The following is a 26,134-nucleotide window of genomic DNA, read 5'->3' as shown; positions in this document are numbered from 1 at the left end:
ACTACACTTTCCAGTTGACTTTGATGTGTGTAATTAGCTGCTACATTCACATGAAATATAATCATTAGACTGGACAGGGAATCCTTTATTGATGTTACAGACAATGGAAAAAACAGTGAGATTATTACGTTCAATATTAATAACAGTACTTGGCTAAACAGAGAGATTATAATAATTCTAATCAGCCCCAATATATTTGGTTGTTTTCTCTAGTTTCCCAAAGACTTTCAACTGTGCAAACATCTGACTTTTCCACAGGTTTAGATACAAACTTTGGACAAAAATATATTGATACGCTTTTGTCCAACGTTTGCAAATCCTTTCTGACTGTCCAGTGCCTTGGGACTTCCTCCAGATGGAATGTAATTTGTTGTTGTTTTGTTGGCTCTAAATTACCGAACAGATCGATTTCAACATCCTCTCACACAATTTCAAATCCCTTCATACCCTGGCACCTCCCTAACTCTCCGACCTGCTCACCCCCCACTCCCCCACCCGCTGCTTCCGCTCGGCTGTCTCCGGCCTCCTGTTTGTCCCTCGTGTCCTTCTCTCCACCATCGGTAGCCGTTCCTTCAGCCACTACGCCCCGATTCTCTGGAACTCTCTCCCTGAATCCTCTGCTTTGCCTCTCCCCACTTTTAAAACCCATCTAAAGACCTTCCTTTTTGATCGTGTTTACGGTCACGCCCCCCTTCCCTCTCCCCCTGGCTCAGGGTCAGACTCTGACAGTGTGAAGCGCTCCGGAATGGTACCCCGTGTGAAGGGCGCTGTGTAAATGCAAGTTGTTGTTGATGGTTTATGGATGGGTGGAGCAATGCATCCTATGTGGGGGGGTGGGGGCGGTGGGACAGTGTGATTGACTGAGGTCTTGGGTTAGTTTGGGAGATGACAGGCTAGGTCAGGCTTGCCTGGCATGTGGTGACCACTCATGTGCTCCAGAGAGAGACACACACACACAACACAGCTCAACACACACAGTCACACTGTGAAGCCAACAGGCCCTGTGGAGCAGGTGCTGCCACACTCCGCAAGGCGCTTGTCCATTTCACGGGACAACAAGACAGAGAGAAATCTCACAGTCCAACTTGGTGCAATAAGTTGGGAAGTGGCTGTAAAGTTCTGGATGTCTGTGGTGTGTTATTTGCAGACAGTGAAGCTCTTTCTTTATAAATAGCTCCAGAGAGGGGATTGATTGACATCTGCAGCCATTCACTGGGGCAGAGGCAAAGCTCAGAGGGAGAATGGTGAGCAGAGATTCGCTTTCTATTGTATTACATCTATTATTTCGGTGACAGGTTTATTAGCTGCTGATTTCTGTGTAAAATAGACCTTTGCTGAATGCAGAGATAAGAGATTTTCTATGGGGAGAGCGAGTGATTTCAAGGAGGGAACTAAAACTGCAACAATCTATTTTTAACTCAAACCTCGATCTCCTTCCAACTCAGTGAAGTTCCCATACCCTAGTTATCCCCAACGCTTTCATTTCTTTTTGATCCCAATTTTTTTTGGTTTAACCTGCAAAAAAAGATTGTATTTGTGTCCGTGTGTGTGTGAGAGAGAGAGAATGTGAAATAGCGTGAAGGAAAATTGATTTTTTTAGAGAGAGAGGATGTGTGTTTTCTAATGAATGATTTTTGCTATAGTATTGATTTTGTTATTTGCAAAAAAAAATCGATTGTATTTGTCTGTGTGTGAGAGAGAGAGAGAGAGAGAAAGAGACAGAGACAGAGAGTATGAAATAACTTGAAGGAAAATTGGCTTTTTGTTAGAGAGATGTGTGTGTGTCTGTGGTGTTCATAATGATTGATGTTTGAAATACTTGGTGACCAAAAAGTCTTATTTTCAGCTACCCGCTTATCTAAAAAACATTATAATTTCTTTAAGACTTTAAGACTGTTTGTGGAACGCTGCTGTGTGCAATTGGCTGCCGTGTCTCACCCACAAAATACACAGTCAATTCACTTGTCAGTGTATTCTGTGAATTGAGACGTCTCAAGAAGTGATAAGGCACGATATCAAATGCAAGGATTATTATTATTAGACATTGTAATGGTATCACAATTTTTTGGTCACTCTGTAGTACAATTGTGAATAGAGTCTTACAGTATCCAATTGACCATTGTTACTGGGTCTCGTTCAATAGCTGGAGTTGTGAGTCTAGTCTACAGCGGTTGGATTACTCTCTGTGTTATCCCAAGTGCATTGTTGGAGGAGCCTGCCGTGGTTTGATCACACCAACAGCATTGATCCACTGACCCCAACGGCCTGACTGGAGATCTGACACGATCCAGGGAGCAGAGAAGAGAAAAGAAACGAAAAGCGGAAAAATGAGTTTCCAGCGTCTGATCCGGTCTGCTTCAACCAACGGCCGTTATTCTTCAGATAACGAGAGCAATGGGGGAGAGCAAGGGCCCACACGGAGTGAGACCAGCCGTAACTACTTTCTCAATGTGCGCCCTGAGAACAGGTGAGTGGGTATGGGAGGGAGGGAGGGGGTACAATAGGCTGATCAATGGGCTGGTGACGGGGCTGGGACGCTGGCCTCATGACTTCCCAGTGCCGTGATGGGAGGGCGTGGGAGATCTGGAAGAATGAGACATGATAGATCCCATGGCAATATTCGAAAAGAGAAGCGAGTTTCTCCTTCCCGATTTCCTGGCCAACAAGCTTAAAAAAAAAGGATCTTTTGCTCCATGGCTGTTTGTGGGATGTCGCTGTGTGCAAATTGGCTGCCGCATTTCATCCACAAAATTCACAGTCACTACGCTTTACAATATATTTGGTGAAGCATAATAAGGCTCAATGACTTAGAAAGGATCGATATCAAATGCAAGGATTATTATTATTATTATTATGAGATCAGATGGGCCAAAGGGCCATCGTTAACCAAAAATGAGTTGTGATCAGGATGTGGTAAGACAGCAAATCTGTTTTTTTCAGGAGATACTAGCGGGGCAGTTCCTGTGTCTCTGTGTCTCTCGGAAGCTAAGCAGAATTAGGGTTAGTTAGTACTGGGATGGTAAACCGTCTGGTGCTGTGGAGGTGTGGCGGCAGGTAACTGGGACTGAGAGGATCGCTTTTTAAAAGAGCCAGCAGAGGCTGGATAATAATAATCCTTGCATTTGAAATAGCGCCTTATCACATCGACAAGCTGTCTCAAAGCGCTTCACAGAATATACTGCAAACTGCAGTGACTGTGTATTTTGTGGGTGAATCTGACAGCCAATTGCACATAGCAATGTCCCACAACAGCCACAGAATGATGATCACTTTTTATTTGGGGGATTGTTGGCCAGGACATCAGGAGAGAGAAACTCCCTTCTCTTTTCAAATACTACCCTGGAATCTTAATGCCAGCACCTCTGACAATCCAACACTCCCCCACCACCCCCGCCATCCCAGGACTGCCCTGGAGATCAGCCAATGTGATTCCAAGGACCAAACGGAACAACACCTTTTTCTGTGTTGTAAGTTTCTATGGTTCTTTTGAGTGATGCAGGGTCGAGGGGCTGAATTTCATACTTTTTAAATGTATTTGAAAGCTTCAACAGATAGGTGCTGATCCAGGGAAGCCATGCGTCTAACTGTATGAACAGTGACACAGAATCCTGGGGTAAGATTTCTTCTGGGTACAGGTTTACTATGGAATCTGGCAGCTTGCTGAATTCAGTTGTATCTTTGAAGCCTGTGTTCTTTGTCTCTTAAAAGAAACTTCAAATTAACGACTGTGCTTAATAATTTTAACAAATTCTGAACACGTTGAAATGCTATGTTATTAGAGTAAATCTGGATCAGAGTGGGTATCACCGAACAGTGTGACACTGTATGTCACACTCAACGTGTCTCACTTTTAAAGCCCTCCAATGGTTTAACACCATAACAAACTGTCCGTTCTCTCTGCTCAGCGGGCACTGACCTTCTCCATGTCCCCCGCCTTACCCGCCCTACCATTGGCGATCAGGCCTTCACCCACCCTGTGGAACTCCAACCCCGAATCCCTCCACTTCGCCCCCTCCTTTGCCTCCTTTAAATCCCGTCTCAAAACCTTCCTCTTTGACCGTGCCTTTGGCCACTCTTCACCACCACTTCAAATATACTCCGACCCACTTGATTCCAACCCCCCCAGCTCGGGTGCAAGCCCTCAACTCTCCAGCGCCTCAGGACGTCCTCCCGGGGTGAAAGGCGCTGTGTCAACGCAATTTTTGTTGTTGTTGTTATGGTGTCACAAGAGGTGTGTTGTAAGCAGCGTATCACAAGCTTTGTGTTGTAAGCAGCCTGGCCCAGGGTGTTACAGACAGACACAGGTGCCAGTGTTGCTATCTGCACAGCTTTGCTCTGGGTTTTGAGATGTGACAAAAATAACTAAACTTTCAAATTAATGGGAAAAGTTTTTCCGATGTAAATCTCCGGCCCTCATTGTGAAGAGGTGTCCGGAGCTATGGCTGGGAATGTCTGCGGGCTGGAGAGACTGAAGGGAGAGGGGGGGGGGGTTGTACAGTGTGATCTGTTTGAGGTGTTTAAAATAATAAAGGGTTCGAGAGGGCAGCTACAGAGAAACTATTTCTTCTGATGGGTGAATTCAGAACAAGGGGGGCATCATCTTAGAATTAGAGCCGGGCCATTTAGGAATGAAGTCAGGGGCAGTTTTTCATCCAAACGGTAGTGGAAATCTGGAACTCTCTCCCCCAAAAGGCTGTGGATTATGGCTGGATACAGTCACATTGTCCAGACTGAGGAGGATAGATATTTTTTAGGTCAGGGTATCAAGGATACGGGGCAAGGGCGGGTAATTAGAGTTGAGGTACAGATCAGCTATGAATTATAGAATGGCGGAACAGGCTCGAGGGGCTGAATGGCCTCCTCCTGTTTCTATTTGTGTATGTTTCTAACGAGCCGTATGCTTTGTATTAGTTTAGGGACTGACTTTACTGACTGATTCTAGGGAATGCTTTGACCTAATCATCATTTTATAAAGCATGAAATAGAAACAGTGAGATGTTGGGGTGTGTTTAGTGAAGTTGCGAAGGTTAGCAACTGTGTCCTGTTACAGTACGCTGTTTACGGGAATAGCAAAACGTTCAGTGACTGACAGAACAAAATGAAACGCATCTCATGCCATTGAACTGCACAGCAGATCTCCTGACAGTGCCTCCTGACAATGCCTCCCGCCCATTATCTCCAATGTTCATCATTGATTAGAATAGAACCCACGGAACTGTTGGAAAAGAGAAGGGAGTTTCTCTCTCCCGGAGGCCTGGCCAACAATCCCCCAAATAAATCGGTCACTCACTCCATGGCTGGTTGTCGGACATCAGTGAATGCAAATTAGCTGATGCGTTTATCTACAAAATACGCAGTCACTACACGTTACAATAAATCCGCTCTGCAGGTACTGGTCTGCTCCATTATTGCTTTAAGGCATTTTAGTGATGTTATAATAAGGCGCTGCATCTTACACAACATATTTGGGGGAAAAACACTTTGCAAAACACACCCCAGATACTCACTGCTACTTCTCCATGTTTAGAAAATGATTATTGGCTGAGGCTGGAAGGTTCAGTCAGTGGGTAAAAAACATAAATGTTTGACAACATATTGTTCAAAACTTGAAGGTCTTAAAGCTAATAAGGCCTTTGAACAACAATAAAATTGATCACTTCAATCCACAACTGTTTGTGGGACGCTGCTGTGCGCAATTGGCTGCTGCGTTTCGCCCACAAAATATACAGTCACTGCACTTTACAATATATTGCGTGAAGAGCTTTGAGGCATCTCGCAAACGTGGATAACTCGCTATATCAAATCAAGGATTCTTACTATTTATTATTATAAGACCTTTAGTAAGGCATTTACTAGAAGTGGCCTGGAGTATAAAAGTAAGGCGGTAATATACCCTCTAAAAAAAATTATATAGAGCACTGATCAGACCTCATTTGGAGCAATGAGATCACTTTGGGGCGCCCAGTCTTAGGAAGGATACATCAGACTCGAGGGTGTCCAACAATAACAACAAATTGTATATACACAGCGCCTTTCACGTCGAAAGGACGTCCCAAGATGCTGGTCAATGAGGGTTTACACCGGAGCTGTGGGCTGAGGGGTGGAGATGACTGAAGGCACAGTCCAAAGGGAAGGTCTTGAGACGCAAAGGAGAGTCCGGGATGGAGGGGCTCCAGGATGGAGTTCCAGAGGGTGGGCACAGAAAGGCTGAAGGCCCGACTGCAGATAGTGGAGCAGGCGGTGGAGGACCTGGAGCAGGCCAGTACCTGCAGAGCAGAGGGAGCAGACAGGTTGATGAAGTTTTAATAGGTCACAGAGGTAGGGAAGAGCGAGACCTTGGAGGGTGGTGAAGATGTCCAGAGAGCTGTAGAGACAGAAACAAATAGGGATGTTTCAAAGAGAGAGAGAGACGTATGGGTTTTATATATATATATATATCTACATTAAGGGGTGTGATGATAGGGTGGGGGTGCAAAGAGATTCATAGATCTAATAAACTGGAAACAGACTCGATGGGCTGAATGGCCTCCTCCTGTTCCTGATTGTCTATGTTCCTGGAAGGATTCTGCTGTATTTATAACACTCGTTGGGAAGCATTGGTGGCACATTGTCGATCTGGAAACGGTCAAAAGTGTTGTCCACGGATTTCACAGTCACTAAGCTTTACAGCTTATTCTGTGATGCGCTTTGAGACATATCGACAATGTGATGAGGTGCTATATAAAATGCAAGGATTATTATTATTAATAATAATAAAATGACAACCAAGGAGTGTAATTGTGTCACTGGGTAAACCTCAGACTGATGGAGGCCTTATTTTGCAGTTATATGACTTGTTATAAAGCTATGGGCATTAATTAGGAAGACAGAATTGATATAATTGTTGATTAAATGATCATTTTGCTGGATGCTATTTCTCTGTCTTTTAAGATACTTTATGAGCCATACACAATACAATACCATTTACATTTACACGGCACGTTTTACGTTGGGAGGAAGTCTCAAAGTGTTTCACAGTGCTGGCTGGATACCTGAGCTGGGGGTGGGAGTTGAGGGGTGGAAGTGGGGAGGGGAAAGATAAAAGAAAGTATGGTCAAAGAGGTATATTTTCAGACAAGCCTTGAAAGAGGGCAGGGAGTGAAGGAGCGAGTCGAAGAGACTCCAGGATGGAGGTCCAACAAGACTCTTCCTTCTGCTAGAGGGATAATAATAATCCTTGCAATTGATTTAGCGCCTCATCACGTCGTTGAGACGTCTCAAAGCACTTCACAGAATATACTGGAAAGTGGTTTTGACTGTGTATTTTATGGGCGAAATGTGGCAGCCAGCTTGCGCACAGCAATGTCCTATAAATAGTCATGAGTGAGTGACCAATTTTATTTGGTCATTACAAGGGACAGAGCCTTAAACTCACCCCCGCTCTGAGTTTAAGGCTTGATCCCTCTAGCAGAAGGAAGAGTCGTCCACTCTCTAACCTGTCAATTCCTGTCATTATTTTATACACCTCAATCACAGCATCCGGTAACAGAGAAGCAGAGCAGAACCATGTAAATGATTGAACCTGTGGGGTTCAGGTGGATGCAAAGATCACTCTCTCTCTCCCCTCCTCTCTCTCTCTCTCTCTGCAACCCATCACATGACCAAGCCAGCATTACGCAATGAGCAAATGATTGAATGTTATGCCCTGGACGTGCAAGGGCAAGGCATGAGAACAGACAGTTCACTGTAAGGATTGCTAGGTCTCCGTGTAAGGTAATCGCCATTTATGTTGGGATCTTATGGACTGAGGCAGCTGGTGGAAAACATCGCTGTCAGAGAAACTCTTTGATCATATTGAGATGTTGCTGTTGTTCACTGGGATTCCAGGAACCAGCCTCATTTATGGCCCTGACTGCATTTTAACTTACAACACCAGGCTGGGGGCAGGGAATCCTCCCAATTGGCTCCCGTTAACCCTACAGCCCTAACGGGTAGGGTGGTCCTGGCTGGACAAGCAGCGGGAAAGCTTGCCAGACAGCGATATCAATGGCAAGCTATGCGGTTTTAGCTGGTTAGACTCCATTGCACACTCTGGGATCTCCAAGCCTTGGCTCTTGTCAACCTGTGCTTAATACACATGGAAATTAGGTAAGCAGGATGTGTCCCTCAGTCAGAGAGTGCACGTTCCATTACAGACACAGGGAAATTTCCATGTGCCAACAGATGTGGCGCTCTCAGTCTGGTTTGAAGACTCTTTAAGCATGGTGATGGGCTTTGGCGTGCGTTAGGCAAAAAAAAACCTAGACACAGGATGGGCTGCTAACGAAAATCATTATTTTTCCTGCCAGTGGCGAGCTGCGTCAACCCCACTGTAAGTGACTGAGATAACTTTACAGAACTCCCCCCACCCCCCCACCAACACACAGTGACATTTCACCTTTTGCAGTCATTACAGCAGTACTACTGAGCATCCCATCCTACCTACCTCACTAGCCACTCAGCACACTGAGCCAGCCACCTCAACTAACCACACAGTGAAACCCAACTTTGCTCTTTTAAAAGCACATGAGCTTTGCCAATGTATCCACTAACTGTTCTCTCCCTCTGAACACTAGTTGATCCTTCTGAAAGGCCCCAGCGCTGTATCTCCTGGGTCCAGCTCCCTAACTGACATCCACCACGAACTTCCAGGGATGTGCTTCAGAGCGATTGAGTAGAGTCCCGTAGTGTGGTGGTTAGTGCATTCGCCTCACATGTGGGAGGACCTGGGTTTGATTCCCGGGCTGGGTGAAACCTTAGGCAAGTTTTCTTACTCCACACGCCTTTGTTTACCTGGCAGTAATTTGGAAGCAGGTTGTTAGTCGATTAGCGAATTGCTTTCTGCGGGTAATATTCCCTCTTAAAAAAAAATTGGTCACTCAATCCATGATGTTTGTGAGTCGCTGCTGTGCGCAATTAGCTGCTGTGATACGGCCACAAAATACACAGTCACTACACTTACAGTATAATCTGTGAAGTACTTTGAGACGTCTCAATGAAGTAATAAGGCCCGATATCAAAAACAAGAATTATTATTAATAAAGACTAGTCGTAACTGTTGCAGCAACGCTTGCAATCAAAGGATCCAATACGGAATGTAGACTTCAGTGATACCCACTCATAAACCATTTAACATGCCATAAATACTGTGTCTACACCTTAAGCAAAACTGCCATACATGTGCGATGAGCTTGTTTACTTTATATTATTATAAAGTTTTTATAATTGTATTATTATTGAAATCCTGTACACTGTCCAGCGCCTTGGAATGTCCTCCTGACGTGAAAGGCGCTATACAAATGTAATCTTGTTGTTGTTGTTGTGTTATACTTGATATTATTATATTTTATATTATTATACATTATTGATATAGTACAAAGGTAGTCCAGACATGCACGCGACCGCCAGGAAGGTGGAAGGCGAACTAGATAACCTTGGTCTTTTTTTGTCTAGCATTTCTTATGCTCTTATAACGATAGGAGATTCCCCCGAAAAATATGCCCATACACTCCCCCATGCAAGACCTTTCCAATGATATATAAATCATGTCTCTACGTCAATCGGTTATTACATTATTGGCGGACAAACACACAAACAGACATTTGGCCTTTATTAGTATACATGTATCTTTCTAGAAAAGTGTGAGATTTCCTTTGTCGCTACTTTGCTGCAGAATACCATGCTTATCTCATATTTTAGGACTCAATTAAAGCATTTTTTAAATAAATGATAGGAGATTGCTGAAACAAAATATGCCCATGACACTCCACTTACCAGACCCTTCTGATGAGTTATAAATCATGTCTCTATGCCAATCAGTTGTTGCGTTATTGGCGGACAGATACATAGATATTTTGTCTTTATGAGTATAGAAGCCTGGCAGGTCTGCTCTTCCTCCGCAGAACGCTTCAGCCAATTTGCACACTGCAACGTCCCACAAACAGCCATGAAGTGAATGATTCATTCTTCTGTTGACTTGGACACCGGGAGAGACTCTTTCCAAATAGTGTGACAGGATCTTTAATGTCCCCCTGAACAGGCAGGTCATGGTTTGATCTGATCTCGTCTGAAAGACGGCACCTCTGACAATGTGGCGCTCCAAATAGCACTGCACTGGACCAAGAGTCTAGACTGAGAATTCAAGGATATTAAAGTTACCTTCAAAGGGTTCCAACTCAGACAAGGATGATTAAACTCCCTTTTTTTCTCCTGAGACACTTGGTTTCTAAGTGAAGTACTGTATCAGAAATAGGATTATTTGTTATTAATTCTCATGTTTCCTTTCAGGCAAACCTTCTGCACCATCATGGCTCATCTCACTGAAGAGACTCAGCCTTGTTTTGAAACAACGTTGAAATCCCGTGCGGTATCTGAGGACAACGACGTCAAGTTTCACTGCATTGTCACAGGTAAGTTATTGACACCTCAATACGAGTAATGTGAGCTCAAAGCAGGATGGTGCAAGACTTCTATCTAATAATAGTTATCCTTGCATTTGTTATAGCGCCTTATCACGTCTTCGAGACATCTCAAAGCATTTCACAGAATATACTGTAAAGTGAATGGACTGTATATTTTGTGGGCAGAACGCGGCTGCAATTGCACACAGCACTGTTCCACAAACAGTCATAGATTTAGTGACCAAATTATTTTTTTAATATATTTTTCTGAAGGGATTATTATTCCCGAAAAACGATGCATCAATTGACTAACAACAGGGTTCCTACTTACTGCTAGGTAAACAGAAGCGTGTGGAGTAAGGAAACTTGCCCGATGTTTAGCCCTGCCCAGGCATCAAACCCAGGTCCTCTCACTTGCGAGGCGAGTGCTCTAACCACTGAGCTGCAGGAGACTAATTCCTGTGACTTCCTTAGAAAGTGGTCGTCGTTGGTGATCCGTCACATGGCAACAAGGCCAAGAAAGCCACTTTCACTGTCGATTGCACATTTGGCTCGTTTTATGTTTATAAAAAAAAAGGCCTGACTTCCAGGTCATCAGATCGCTATTGACATAATTTCCTGCTTTGTGCAAGAGCGGCTCACAGGAAGTGACGCTGGAGGTGACCTGCTGACCTGGCCGTTGGCCATCTTAGTGAGAGAGCACTAATCGGAAAGAGCTTCTCAGTATGGTGCACACTGCAATAACTGAACCAGTGCTACAAAGGAATGCGTTAAATGGGGCTGCAATGTATCTTTAGAAAATATTAGCCACTGAGCGAGACTCCCAGGCTGAAATTCCACCTAGTCTCAGTCTTTCAGACCACTTTGCCTTAAAATTTTAAATTGCAAAGACGTTCAGGCTTCATTTGGAAGCCAGTCCGGGCAGCCGCTTAAAAGTAACCGGTTTCCAAATTCACCCCGGATCGGAAAGAATCTGCTGTTTTAAGTCCACGAGACCCAAACCTAAAGTCTGTGGATTTGACCCCAAAAGCTGCAGGATCGGAACGCTTCGCTTATCCGAAGCTTGAGTTACATCCGGTAACTGCTCATCACTGGGATGGTGGAGAGAGACAATCGGTCATTCACCTCATGACAGTTTGTGGGAAGTCGCTGTGTTGAAATTGGCTGCCATGTGGGTCTGCAAAATATACAGTCACGATGCTTTGCAGCAAATCCTTTGAAGGATTTCTTCCCAGAAGAAACTCGGACAAAAAAATAATAACGATAGTGATTTGGTCACTCAACCCACGACTGTTTGTGGGACGCTGCTGTGTGCAATTGGCTGTTCTGATTTGCCCACAAAATACAGTCAATTCACTTTACAAAATATTCTGTGAAGCGCTTTGAAGTGACTCAAAGACATAAGGCGTTGTATCAAATGCAAGGATTATTATCGTTATAAACTTCCTGCTGAGGATTATTTACTATTTTAACTTCCATGAAGATAACTGAGCTTTTATTCTCGTCTCCAAAGTGGAGCCAGGGTGCGGCGGCACCAGTGGAATGTAAGTGTGTGGAAGGCTGAGAGAGAGAGAGACAGAGAGAGGGTGAGAGCCCAGAAAACGGACAGAGAGAGAGCAGTGTAGAGCCTTGAATTCCAGCCGGGGTCGCTTTGGGACGTCCTCCCGACGTGAAAGGCGCTCTATAAAGCGCTTTACAGGATACACTATGAAGTGTATGTTTTGTGGGCGAAACGCGGCAGCCAATTGCACACAGCAGCGTATATACTGTGAAGTTCATTGACTGTGTATTTGTAGTTGAATGCGACTGTAAAACTGCCTGTAATACCGAGCCCAGCAGACAGTGGGGATTGTGGTCTGGATATGTGTTATTACAAGGCAAATATCAGTGGGATTTGCCCATTGTGACCGCACATCCCTGAAGGGTGACACTGAACAGACGTTATGTAACACTTACCAGAAATTTTCCTGTGTGATTTCTGGGCTTCATAAATCAATTAGCTCAGGTTCATGAATTCCGGAATTCCAGACATTCCAGTGCACGTCAGCTGAGTCTAATTGGCGATGAAACAGAATTGCACAATTTCTAACTCTTTATTGCAAGGTGCAGGTAATAATTTGTGGAATGCTATAGTTTAGTGGTTACAGCACTTGTCTGGCAAGCAAGAGGCCTCTTGTTCGATTCCCGGGCAGGATGAAACATTGGGCAAGTTTCTTTACTCCACACAGACGCTTACCTGGTAGTAAGTAGGAACTCAGTTGTTAATCAATTGGCGGATCGCTTTTCAGGGAGAAAAGAAAAAAAAGATAATTTGATCACTCAATCCACAACTTTTTGTGGGACACTGCTGTGTGGAATTGGCTGCCTCGTTTCGCCCACAAAATATACAGTCAATTTACATTACAGTATATTCTGTGAAGTGCTTTGATACATCTCAAAGATATAAGGCGCTATATCAAATATGAGGATTATTATTATTAGTAACAAGCTCCTGGGATCCAAGGACATTTGCTGGAACAATAAGAGGTAATAACAACAACAACTTGCATTGCTATAGTGCCCTTCACGAGGGGTACAGTCCCGAAGGTAACAAGAGGGTACAGGGGGGTTTTAGTGCTGGTATCTGGGTTTGAACTGCATATCAAGCCTGTCATACTGTGGAGACTGTGGGATGGGTTTGCCTGTTATTACAAGGCCATAACAAGACCATAACAGCTTTGTAATAAGGTGAGTCAGCCTGGCTCCGTTGGTAACACTCTCTCTTCTTAGTCAGAGGGTTGTGGGTTCAAGTCTCGTGTTGGAACATGAACTCACATAGTCTGTATTGACCCTCCAATACAGTGATGCATTATCGGAGATGCCGTCCTACAGATGAGATGTCAAACCATTGTCCTGTCTGCCTGTTCAGGTGGATGGTAAAAATCCCGCGGTGCTATTCGAAAAAAGAAGGGGCCAAAAATCCCCCAAATAAAATTGTCACTCATTCCATGGCTGTTTGTGGGATATTGCTATTTGGGAATTAGGTACCTCATTCACCTATAAATACACAGTCACTGCACTTCACAGTATATCCTCTTAAGGGCTCTGGGACCCCACCCGGCATGGAGGGTACTATTTTAATGGAACAACAAATTGCTTTTATGCAGCGGCTTTCATGTCGGGAGGACATCCCAAAGTGCTGGACAATGAGGTGTTTACATCTGAGCTGCGGGTTGGGATCAAGAGGGGTGGAGGGCGGAGTGGATGGGGGTAGGACGGTGCCCGAAGATATGGTTGAAAAAGGAGGCCTTGAGACGGGCCTTGAAGAAGGCAAGGGAGAGTGAGGCGGAGGGGCTCCGGGATGGGGGCAGAAAGGCTGAAGGCCCGAACGCCAATAGTGGAGCAGGCAGGAAGGGGTCATGGAGCAGGTCAGTGCCCACTGAGCGAAGGGAGCATTCAGGCTGGTGAAGTTTGAATGTCATGTGAAGCGCTTTTAGATGTTTTGACAGAATGATAAGTCACTGTATCAAATGTAAGGATTATTATTATTATGGCTTAAAATGTGAGGTGGCGCAGAATGGTGGAAGATTTGGTAGCTGTAATTTGACAGCTGGTTTCTTTCCTAATAACTCCAGAAAAATCTTCCAAATGGAGACTAATATTAAGAACTTTCCCCAGCTTCAATTTCCAGTCAAAGACAGTCTCCCAGGCTAAGACCGGGTGGAATTTCAGGTCTGGATTTACTCGGTTTACGTCGCATTTCACAGTGTGCAGAAAGTGACAACCTGACTATTTCAGCCTTAACTTCAAAGCTCGGTTTCTCATCAATTCTTAAAAGAAATTGACAGAAAAGCGACTTCAAAGTTCAGGCCGTGGTAAACCATTTTCTAAATTGGGGATGATCCCACTCTAAAGGAGCTTGTTCCTCTTTCAGTCCTTTGCTATCTCTCGCTCCCTGCTCGCTCCCTACACCACTACTTGCTGCCTCCGCTCAACTGGCTCCAGTCTCCTCCTTGTCCCCCAGACCCTCTGCCCCACCATTGGAGGCCTTGCTTTCAGCCACTGCGCCCTGAAGCTGTGGAACTCTCTCCCTCAATCCCTTCGCCTTGCCTCCTCTCTCCTCATTTTCAGGTTGCCTTCGAAGACTTTCCTCTTCGACCGTGCCTACGGTCACCTCCACCTCTCCCTGGCTCGGCATCAGGCTCCGCCATTGTCAAGCGCTCCAAGATGCCGTCTGGCCTGAAGGGCTCTATATAAATGCAAGCTGTTGTTGTTGGTGCTGTTCCTCTTTCAGTCCTTCGCTGGGAGGTTGGGCTTCTGCTGTGTAAGTGGCAGGTGTCAATGGCAGTCTGGGACTTTAAGTGTGTTCAAGCAGCCTAACCCCTAGAGGCTGTGAGTTCATAGAATTATACAGCACAGAAGGAGGCCATTCAGCCCATCGTGTCTGTGCCGGCTCTTTGAAAAGCGGTTCCAAATCAACCCCACTCCCCCACTCTCTCCCCATAGCCTTGTAAGTTTGTCCTTCCCAGTTCTGGGAGTATTCTGGGAATTCTCTTATCTTCCCGTGGCTTGTGGGTGTTTTCTCCCGGCTTCTCTAAGTCACATTCTGAGGTCCAAATAAAGCCTTGTGGCTTTGTGATGGTGGAGGATAGTTATTTTTCCATCGTGTACATTTCCATTGTGTAGTGTAAGTGCTCTGGGATGCTATCCTGATTGAGGGGCGCTATCTAAATGCAAGTTGTTGTCATCTGAATGTTGTCTATTGTACAGAGACTCAGCAGGTTAGACTGGGATGTGGATGAGGTTGACTGCAGCACACATCAGTGAACTGTTCGCCTTTCCCCACCGTACCTACACCCATTAAAATAAAATTTGGTCACTTCAATCCACGACTGTTTGTGGGACACTACTGTGCACAATTGGCTTCTGCCTTTCCCCCAAAAATAGTCATTATGCTTTACAATATATTCTGTGAAGCGCTTTGAGATGTCTCAATGACGTGATAAGGTGCTGTGTCAAATAGAAGGATTATTATTATATCAAATGCAAGGATGATGATTATTATTATTATTACCCACAAACACACAGTCACAGTGAAAGCCTGAGACGTTTTGATGATGCAGTAAGGGCCGTATCAAACGCAAGGATTATTATTTTATGACTACAATATACACGGGACCTCGGACGCGTTTAGACACCCAACCGTGACCTCTGTTCAGAAAGGTTCTGACTCATTCTGCTAATAGGACAGAGAATTGGCTGCCGCGTGATGGCTGGAGTTTGAAAGCTGAGCTGCTGTGTGACCAACTCTAACTTGTTTACAATGTTACACAATGGAAAATATCAACATGACAAAGCCACAAGGCCTTATTTATAGACCTCAGCGTGTGACTTAGACCGGCCGGGAGGAAGCAGACACAGGCCATGGGAAGATAAGAGAATTCCCAGAATATTCCCAGAACTCACAGCCTCCTGGAACGCACGTAAAGCACCTGTCATGGACTCTGGTTACACAGCCTACCACAAGCCTCCCCTAACAGCACAGGAGATTAGCCACAGGAAAACACCACATTGTTTCACCTGAGATGAAAGGATCTGATCGTTGTGGTTGTGTCCTTGTTAAGTCCTGTGTACGTACAGCGCAGGGACTGACTGCCACTGTCAACCTGGCTTAGTTGGTAACTCTCTTGCCTTGGGGTTAGAAGGTTGGGGGTTCAAGTCCCCACAACAAAACTTTAAGCTCAACAACACCAACTTGTATTTATATAGCGCCCTTCACGCTGGACGGCTTCTCACTGCTCACAGTCTAAGATGACATTTCAACTCAGCTCTGCATTGGTGGAGGTGCCATCCTTTAAATCAGACGTTAAACCCGTATCCCTTCTGCCTGTTCAGGGGAATGTTAAAGATCCTGCGGCGCTATTGGAAAAGAGAAGGGAGTTTCTCTCTCCCGGTGTCCTGGCCAACAATCCCCCAGTGGTATCTCCACTGGCTGAAGAGTCAGTGACTCGAGTCATAATTATAAGATAAAGAGAGTTCAGGAGAATGTTTTCACTCAGGGCTGGGAACCCCTACCAAGGTGGGAGAGGCAGAGGTCAGTGTGGGTTTGAAGAGGGAATTTGATGGTCAGAGGCTTGGAGTGGTGTGGGGATAGGACAGGGCAGTGTGATTGAATGAACAGCTTGCTCTGAGAGCGGGACAGGCTAGATGGGCCAAATGGCCTCTGCTGTTCCGTAAATGTCTAGGATTCTCTGATTCATTCACTTCATGGCTTTTTGTGGAACATTGCTGCACGTATATTGGCTGCCGCAGTTATCAACAAGTGTACGGTCACTACACTTAAAACTATTTATTGTTCCAGGTGCGATATGGAACACGAGGATTATGATTTTATGCAAAAATCTCACTAAAGTCTTATCTTCCCTGGCTCCGCTGAAATCCAGGGTTGTTTCCAAACCCACCCGCTCCCCCTGGTACAACAGTCATGTCCGCTCACTCAAAACACAAACCCGGACACTCGAGCAGATGGCAGAAATAGTGTCTCATGATTCAGCCCAGCTGTGGCTCGAGCTCCTCCTCACCCTCCACCTCTCCCTTTCACAGGCCACAACTGACTTTTACTCCAAAGTCATCCTGGTGCAAACAACAACCCAAGACGCTGTTTTCCACTGTCCATCACCTCCTCCGTGCACCCCCTCAAGCCCCCTCAATCCTCACATCAAATGCCAGGTGCGAAGAGGTCCTAGACTTCTTTGTCTTAAAGATTGCAAACATCTACTTGGCTGCATCCTCCCCATGTCCCCCCCACCCAGACCATCCACACCACCTTCTCCCTCTGCCACAGCTATTAGCACTCCCCACTCCTTATACTCCTTTGACCCCATTTCTCCCTCCTCCCTCTCAACCACAATCACCTGGATGAAGTTCACTAACTGCTCCCTCGACCCCCTCTGCACCCAGCTGTTGGTCACTCAACTCCCCCTCTTCTCTCCCTGCTGGCTGGTACCGTCAACTAGTCTCTCTCTCCTCAGGCTCTGTTCCACTCCCTCTGAAACCCCTATCATCACCCCCCTCCTCAAAACCCCCACCCTCGATTCCTCTAATCTCGCACACTACTGTCCCATCTCCAACCTGCCCTTCCTTGCCAAAGTCCTGGAATGCATTGTTGCAGGTCAACTTCAGTCGCAACTCTCCCTCCACTCCCTCCTCGAGTCCCTCCAGTCTGGTTTTCGCCTCAGCTGCACAGAGACAGCGCTTGTCAAAATCACAAACAATGTTCTCTCTATTTGTGACCAGGGCTCCCTCTGCCTCCTCGTCCTCCTGGATCTCTCTTGTCACGTTCGACACAGTCAACCACGCCATCCTCCTCCACTGCCTCTCCTCCCTCATCCACCTTAGTGGGACTGTACTCATATGGTTTAAGTCCTACCTTAACCAACCTCCTCCCTTTCATCTTGGTAATAGTTTCTCCTCCCGCCCCCGCCAGTCACCTGTGGGGTACCCCAGGGCTCCATCCTTGGCCTCTTCTTTTCCTTATCTATATGCTCCTTCTCAGCAATGTCATCCACAGACACCGGGTAAACATTCACATGTATGCGGATGACACACAAATCTACTATTCCTCCTGCAGCATTGACTTCAGGTCCCTGATGTTCTATCAGCTTTCTGGCAGATATCGGGGCCTGGACGAGTGTAAACTTTCTGCAGCTGAATATGGACAAGATGGAAGCCATACTCCTTGGCTCCCGTCACCGTTTTCACTTCTGCGGATCTGAACTCCGCAACCTCCCTGGGTTCTCCCTCAGGCTCACCGAACCAGTGCACAATCTAGGCGTCCGGTTCGACTCCCCCAGCTGTCCTTCCTCCCCCACATCCGGTCCCTGACCAGGACCGCCTTCCTCCACTTCCGCCACATTGCCCACCTCCGACCGTACCTAATGCAGCCGAAACCCCTTGTGCATACGTTTATCACCTCCCTCCAACTCACTCCTCGCCGGTCTCCCCAGCTCTACTATTCACAAGATCAGCTCATTCAGACGCTGCCGCCCACATACTGACCCGAACCAAACTCCCTACCCACATCTCACCAGTTCTGGCCCAGGCTCCACTGGCTCCCCATCACCAAACAGATCGACTTCAAGATCCTCACACTCGTGTTGAAATCCATTCACTCCCTGACACCTCCCTCCCTCTACAACCTCCTCACTCCTCAATCCACCACCCGGTGCCTCCGCTCGACTGGCCTCGGCTCCTGCTCGTCCCTCACACCCTCCGCCCCACCATCAGAGGTTGCTCTTTCAGCCACTACACCCTGAAACTCTGAACACTCTGCCTTGCCCCCTCTCTTCCGTCTTCCAAGCCCCACCTTCGACCGTGCTTACAGTCACCTGCTGCCTCCCCCCACCACCCCGTTCCCCCGGCTCGGAGTCAGACCCTGTCATGGTTAAGCGCTCTGAGATGCCTCCCTGTGTGGAGGGCGCTATATAACTGCAAGTTGTTGTTGTATCGTTATAAATTGTATAATCACCTAAGTTGTATCTTCGCCCAAGTCTCATTCAGGTTCCTATCAAATCCACTTCACCTAAGCAGATTCTGCAGATTCTGCCTCCACCACCGTTCCAGGCCCAGTTCGAGCTCTGTTGATGAAACACAATAGGATTTATTTGGCTTCATTTATTTCTGCCACAGTATTTTTCTATTACGAAGAACCCGCCATACCCTCACCACAATGAGAATGGTTGCTAGGTTGCAACTGTTTGGTATGCTGGTTTGATTTTCAGCCATTTTAATGATAATAAAAAATAATAATCCTTGCATTTCATATCGCGCCTTATCACGTTGTTAGACATCTCAAAGCGCCTCACAGAATATATTGTAAACTGTGTATTTTGTGGGCGAAACGCGGCAGTCAATTGCGCACGGTGGTGTCCCACAAGCAGTCATGTATTGAGTGACCAAATTAATATTATCATTGTTGGTTAATGAAACACCTTCACATACACACGCAGGCACACGCATACAAACTCGCACACAGACACTTACACTCATAACACGGTCCTGTAGCTCAGTGGTTAGAGCACTCGCTTTGCAAGCGAGAGACCTGGGTTTGATTCCCGTCAGGGTGAAACCTTGGGCAAGTTTCCTTACTCCACACAGAGCCTAATAATAATCCCTCAAAAAACAAAACAATAATAAATTGGTCATTTTCAATCCACGACTGTTTGTGAGACACTACTGTGCCCAATTGGCTGCCGCGTTCACCGACAAATACAATCAATTCACTTTACAGTATATTCTGTGAAGTGCTTTGGGACGTCTCGAAGACGTGAAAAGCGCTATATCAAATGCAAGGATTATTATTATTACTATTATACTAATTTTTTTACGGAGGGATTATTACTCCCCGGAAAGCGATCCGCCAATCAATTAACACCTAGTTCACAACCGGGTATGGGTGACAGTGTCTAACCCCAGAGTCTGTTCTGCTGTAGGTTACCCAGAGCCAGAGGTCACATGGTACAAGGATGACATGGAGATGGACCGATATTGTGGACTTCCCAAATATCAAATATTCCGCAATGGAAAGAAGCATTCTCTTCATGTCTTCAAGTGAGTACAGAAGGGCAGCTGACATGGCTGTGCCGAGTTTTGAGATGTTACGGGGGAATGGGGGTGGTTGGGGGGGAAAGGGGCAGAAATGACTGAAAGGATTCTCTGAGGGAGCCACACAGACATGATGGACCAAATGGCCTTCTTCTTTGCTGTAAATTTCTGTGTTTCAATGTGGCTCAATGATAGGGCTCTCCCCTCTGAATCAAAAGGTTGTGGGTTCAAGCCCAATGTCAGGACACATCGTCTAAGCTGACATTCCAATGCAGTGCTGGGGGAGTGTTGCATTTTCAGAGCATTGCCCTTTAGATGAGATGTTAAACTGAGGTCCCATCTGTTCAGATGGATCTTAAAGATCTCATGGCACTATTCAAAAAGAGAAGGGAGTCCTGGCCAACAATACCCCAAATAAAATTGGTCACTCACTCTATGGCTATGTGTGGGACATTGTTTTGCGCAACTGATTGCTGCGTTTCACCCACAAATACACAGTTACTACATGCACCTGGCTCCATGACCCCATCACTCCCACCCTCGCCTCCACTGACTCCCCATCTATCAGTGAATTGAATTCAAGATCCTCGTTCTCACTTTCAAGGCCATCGACGCTCTTGCCCCCTCCTACCTCTCTGACCTGCTGACTCCCTCCATTCAGCCTGCTCCATGTCTCCCGCCCAACCCGCCCTACCCGCCCTTTCAGCCTGTCTGCCCACACACTCTGGAACTCCATCCCACAGTCCCTTCTCATCGCTTCCTCCCTTGCCTCCTTGAAGGCCGGTCTCAAGGCCCTCCTTTTCGATCGTGCCTTCAGTCGCCTTCCCACCTCTCTGCCTTCCCTCACTTCTACCCTAGCCCTCCCCCTCCATGCTCGGGTCCTGACCCCTGACAGTGCCTTGGGACATCCTCCCGACGTGAAAGATGCTCTATAAATGTCATTTTGTTGTTGTTGTTACAGTATATCCTGTGAAGCGCTTTGAGATGCCTCGATGAAGTGATAAGATGCTATATAAATGCAAGGACTATTATGTGGTTCCTCTGTGTAAAGAAATATTTTCCTAACCTCTCCCTTTGTTTATTATTCCAATATTTTGCCAATTAACATACGTTTACATTCTATGCTTGCTATCATTGCTCAGCGACTCTGAGACATCAGCAAACAACAACAAAATGGCATTTATATAGCCCCTTTCACATCGGGAGGATGTCCAAAGGTGCTGGACAATGAGGGGTTTGCACCCAAGCTGAGGGTTCGGATTGCAGAGGGATGGAGGGCAAAGGGTGGGGAGGTAGGAGGGCTGTATATTAAGGCTAGTTTTTGTAGTCGTTGCCTGGAATAATGAACCTGTGCTCAATCTGTCATCTGTAACTGAAGGTCTTTGTTTATGCCAACCTGTCCCTCACTAACCGCTGAGGGCACACCCTCCTATCTGTATGTCTATTACTGTGCAGTCATCAGGGGCATGGAATCCTCCTACTCAGCTCCTGTTAATCCTGCAGCCAAAGCCCTAATGGTGGTCCTAGTTGGACAAGCAGCGGGAAAGTTTGCCAGATAGTGCTCTCAATAGCAAGCTATGCGGGGTTGGCATGTTCAGACTCCAGCAGTTACCCCAGCGCGCACTCTGGTGTTCCGCAAGTCTTGACTCTCGCCAACCTGTGCCCAATACAATATCATTAGGTAAGCAGGTTTCATCTCTCCAGGGAGGGAGTGCGCGTTCCATTCCAGACACAAGAATTTCCTCGTGTAGGTGCATATACACATGGAACTCTCAGTTTGGTTTGGATACTCTTAAGCACGGTGGTGTGTTTACGTGTGTGTCAGACGCTCGGCTGACCACAAATAAAATAAAATAATAATAATTCTTGCATCTGAAATGCTGTCACTGTCCAGCGCCTTGCGACGCCCTCCCGACGTGAAAGGTGCTATACAAATGTAATCTTGTTGTTGATATAGCGCCTTATCACATCGTTGAGGCGTCTCAAAGTGCTTCACAGGATATATTGTAAACTAAAATGATTGTGTATTTTGTGGGCAAAAATATAATTTGATCACTCACTCCATGACTGTTTGTGGGACACTGCTGTGTGCAATTGGCTGCCTCGTTTCACTACACTTTACAGAGTATTCTGTGAAGCATCATATCATTATATGATAAGGCGCTATATCAAATGCAAGGATTATTATTATCTATTATTATTTTGCCCAGCCGGGTGTCAGACTCGTGCAGAAACCCACCACCGTTGCTTAAGAGTCTCCAAACCAAGCTGAGAATTCCAGGCCTCCCACCGACACATGGCAATCCTAGAGATAGATTGTTGAAATGGAATGCACTCTCTCTCTCTCTCTCTCTGCTTACCTAATTCCGGAAAGTATTAGGCACAGGTTGGCAAGAGCCAAGGATTGGAGACCCCATAGTATGCGTTGGTAACTGCTAACCAGCCAAAACTACATAGCTTGCCATTGAGAGCATTATGTGGCCAGCTTACTCACTGCTTGTCCAGCTAGGACCACCCTATTAGGACTATGGTTTGCAGGGTTATTATTATAACTCATACCATCGTGAGGGATTGTATTGGCTGTGGTGCTGAGTCGAGAAGAGGGTCAGACTGACTGACTGATGTGTGTTTTGCCGGCAGGTGTACGGAGGAGGACGCTGCCATTTACCAGGCGTCGGCCCGGAACAGCAAAGGGATTGTGTCGTGCTCCGGCATCCTGGAGGTGGGCACCATGAGCGAGTACAAGATCCACCAGCGCTGGTTTGGCAAACTCAAGCAGAAGGCGGAGGCCAAGCGGCGGGAGCTGGAGCGGGGCAAGGAGAACATGCAACGAGCTCCCAGCGACGAACGCGTGGATCTCCTGCGGACGGTGAATCCGGAGAAGGCTCAGCGCAAACGCAAGTCGTACGGTCAGGCCCGCACGGCGTCAGCCAGCTCGGTGTCAGCCAGCTCGGTGTCAGCCAGCTCGGTGTCAGCCAGCTCGGTGGGCAACACAGAGGAGAAGCTCAAAGGGTTACTCCCAGACCCCGAGACCAGGCTACACCATCGACCGGCCACTACGCCCAGGGCCGGAGTGTCGGACAAACCGCCCATTCCCTTCTCCGAGGTCCACAATGGCTACGTAAGAGGCCCCCAAGGGGTCAGGCTCAACGCCAAGGAAGATGCCAGGGAAGCTTCGGTGAAGAATTTGCAGGAAAACCCGGTGGAGAATGGGATTTCGTTCATGGACTACATTTACAAGACGGTGGAGATGGTGACGGCCAAACCCACGAGCAAGGAGTTTGCAGCCAAGAAGAAGAAAAGGAAACTCTTGGAAGACAAGGCGGAAGAGAGCGAGCTGCCGGCTGTGATCACCGAGGACAAGCCTCAAGGCTTCTGCAATGAGAATAGCATCAACGGGAGCAAGGAGTCGGGAAGCCTGTCCCAGTACTTCTCAGATACTTTGAAGAGAAGCAAATCAGGGGACGATGTCAAACCATCGAAAGCTGAGGATGGGATGGATGTTGATGCCCCTCTGTCTTCAGTGCTTCTGGGGCTGAAAGACGTCTCTTCACCACCTCCCAGCCCGGAAGGTGTGAGTGTGGGATGTGAGAAGGATCGATTGAAAGGGCAGACTTCCAAAGGCCCACACGCTGAGGTGACTCGGGCTCCAAGCAATGGAGACTGGAGCGCCAGCCAGTGCCCAGAGGCTCCCAGAGAGCAAGATCCTGCCCAGGTCATGTACTTCTCCATGAGGGACATGTACTTAGACACGATCCAGGCTTCCCAGCAGGAGGAGAAGCCTCAGGGAGGCAGTGACGAGGCCGGCTCCTGGCTCCCAGACCGTGCGGGCAACAGAGGGAAGAGATTGAGCGAGAGCTTCTCCCCACCTCCTGACCTGAAGGCCCCAGCGAGGGCTTGTGCCTCCAAACAGGCGTCTGAGGAGCTTCAGACCATGGAAACGTCGGGGACTGATACAGACATGACGATGCCCTCGGTCATCATGGAGACGGAAACCGGAGAGACATGTGACCTGCGTGTTGTTAGTAGGAGGCCACAGCCCTCGGTGGGAGACAAGGTCGGTCCCAGCGAGGGGAGAGACCTGCAGGACTCTGGTGTGAGCTCCGCACGAGGGCCTGACAAAGGACCTGACCAGGGGGTCCACTTCACCTCCTCGCTTGCATGGCCCAAGGACGGAGCAGAGGCCGGGCAGCCCAGGGCAGAGCCGGGAGAGGGCGGCCTGAGGCCCACGTTCTCCCCACAGCTGGTCTGCGAGGCGCTCGCTGAGGTAAGTGGTTCCTTCGCGGTGTCTGACCTTATATAAGATTTGGTCTCACTTGGGCCAGCGGGTAATGCAATCGGCACTTACACAGGCTATTTATAAGGGACTTTAGCAGGCAGGCGGTTGACAGAAGTTGAATGTGGTGACATGTGTTCTGGCCAGGGCTCTCGCTGGCTGTACCAGGGTCACCTCCAGAGCCACAGGCAGAGCTCAGCTCTCAGCCCCGGAGCAGGGAGAGCACACAGACACCGAGACACACACACAAAACAGCAACTGCAATGTTCCTGGAAAATAGCGGGTGGTTACAAATACAGTTAAGCCCTCTCCGTTAGGCCCTCTCTGCCTTCGCAAGGCAGTCCTTACATCTCATTTATATTCTGATAAAAATATCATATCTGCCAGACAATCACTTGGTCATCTGCAAAATATATTGCTGGATGAGAGGTTCAGTAGGTGGACGTTAAAGATCCCGCAGTGCTTTTGGAATAGAAAAGGGAGATTTCTCTCTCCCAGCGTTCTGGCAAACAATCAGAATTACACAGAAGGAGGCCATTTGGCCCATCGTGTCTGGCCAGCTCTTTGAAAAGAGCTTCCAAATCAACCCCGCTCCCCCGCTCTTTCCCCATAGCCCTGATCAACCCACTCCCCCACTCTCTCCTCATAGCCCTGATCAACCCCACTCCCCCTCTCTCCCCATAGCCCTGATCAACCCCACTCCCCTCCTCTCCCCATAGCCCTGATCAACCCCACTCCCCCCCCTCTCCCCATAGCCCTCAACCCCACTCCCCCACTCTCTCCCCATAGCCCTGATCAACCCCACTCCCCCCTCTCTCCCCATAGCCTTCATCAACCCCACTCCCCCGCTCTCTCCCCATAGCCCTGCAAACTTGTCCTCCCCAAATAATTATCTGCTTCTCTCTTAAAAGTTGTTATTGAATCGGCCTCCCCCACCCTTTCAGGCAATGCATTCCAGATCCCAACAACTCGCTGTGTGAAAACATTTCTCCTCACCTCCCCTGTTTGTTTTAACGACTATTTTAAATCGCTGTCCTCGGGCTATCAACCCGCCCACCAGTGGAAACAGTTTTGCCTTGTTCACCCTATCGAATCCCCTCATAATTTTGAAAATCCCCCAGATAAAGTTGGTCACTCACTCCATGGCTGATTGTGGGATGTCGCTGTGACCAAATTGGCCGCTATCTTGCCTATAGAATACTCAGTCACTGCAATCTGCGGGAAATCGTGTGAAGCACTTTGAGGTGTCCCAATGGGATCAGGTGCTACATCAGCTGCAAGGACTACCGTTATTGTGGTAAGAGGCGAGTTATTAAGAGGACATTAAACTTTGTTCCTCACTGAGACTATCTGCCAAGTGTGTGTTAGCTGTTTAGTTTTTCATTGACCTCAGTCTGGACTGAAGCCTGGACTTTCCCAGCTGTCATTATAAATAAACACAGGAACGAAAAGTTCAGAGGTTTAAGCCAGTGACGTTATGGCCTTGCTGTGTAACCAATGACATTCCCTCATGCCGATTTAAGACGTGTCTTTGTCTCCTTGACAGTATTACTGACCAGCTGGTTGGAAGAGATTTGACTTAATAATAATAATAATAATCCTTGCATTTGATATAGTGCTTTTCACGTTTATAGATGTCTCAAAGCGCTTCACAGAATGGACTGAATTGACTGTATTTTGTGGGTGAAACGCGGCAGCCAATTACGCACAGCAGCGTCCCATAAACAGTTGTAGATTGAAGTGACCAATTTTTTTATTATTGTGTTTTTTTTCTTGAGCGATTATTATCAGGCGTGTGGAGTAAGGAAACTTGCCCAAGATTTTGCCCTCTGCAGTGAATCAAACCCAAGTCTCTCGC

General features: G+C 47.0%; 1 protein-coding gene across 1 annotated transcript in view; it reads left to right on the top strand.

Annotated features, from left to right (window-relative positions):
* Positions 1–954: 954 nt before the first annotated feature.
* alpk3a (alpha-kinase 3a) overlaps positions 955–26,134 on the top strand; it is a 42,731-nt gene continuing 17,551 nt past the window's right edge. The window contains exons 1-5 of the mRNA XM_007910120.2: positions 955–1,244; positions 2,144–2,467; positions 10,306–10,427; positions 19,889–20,006; positions 22,641–24,267. Of these exons, the coding sequence (XP_007908311.1) occupies positions 2,328–2,467; positions 10,306–10,427; positions 19,889–20,006; positions 22,641–24,267 (2,007 nt within the window). The 5' untranslated portion in view covers positions 955–1,244; positions 2,144–2,327. The remainder of the gene's footprint in view (positions 1,245–2,143; positions 2,468–10,305; positions 10,428–19,888; positions 20,007–22,640; positions 24,268–26,134) is intronic.

The sequence above is a fragment of the Callorhinchus milii genome, unplaced genomic scaffold, assembly GCF_018977255.1.
Source record: "Callorhinchus milii isolate IMCB2004 unplaced genomic scaffold, IMCB_Cmil_1.0 Scaffold22, whole genome shotgun sequence".
Classification (NCBI taxonomy): domain Eukaryota; kingdom Metazoa; phylum Chordata; class Chondrichthyes; order Chimaeriformes; family Callorhinchidae; genus Callorhinchus; species Callorhinchus milii.
This window is presented reverse-complemented; position numbering and strand designations above follow the sequence as displayed.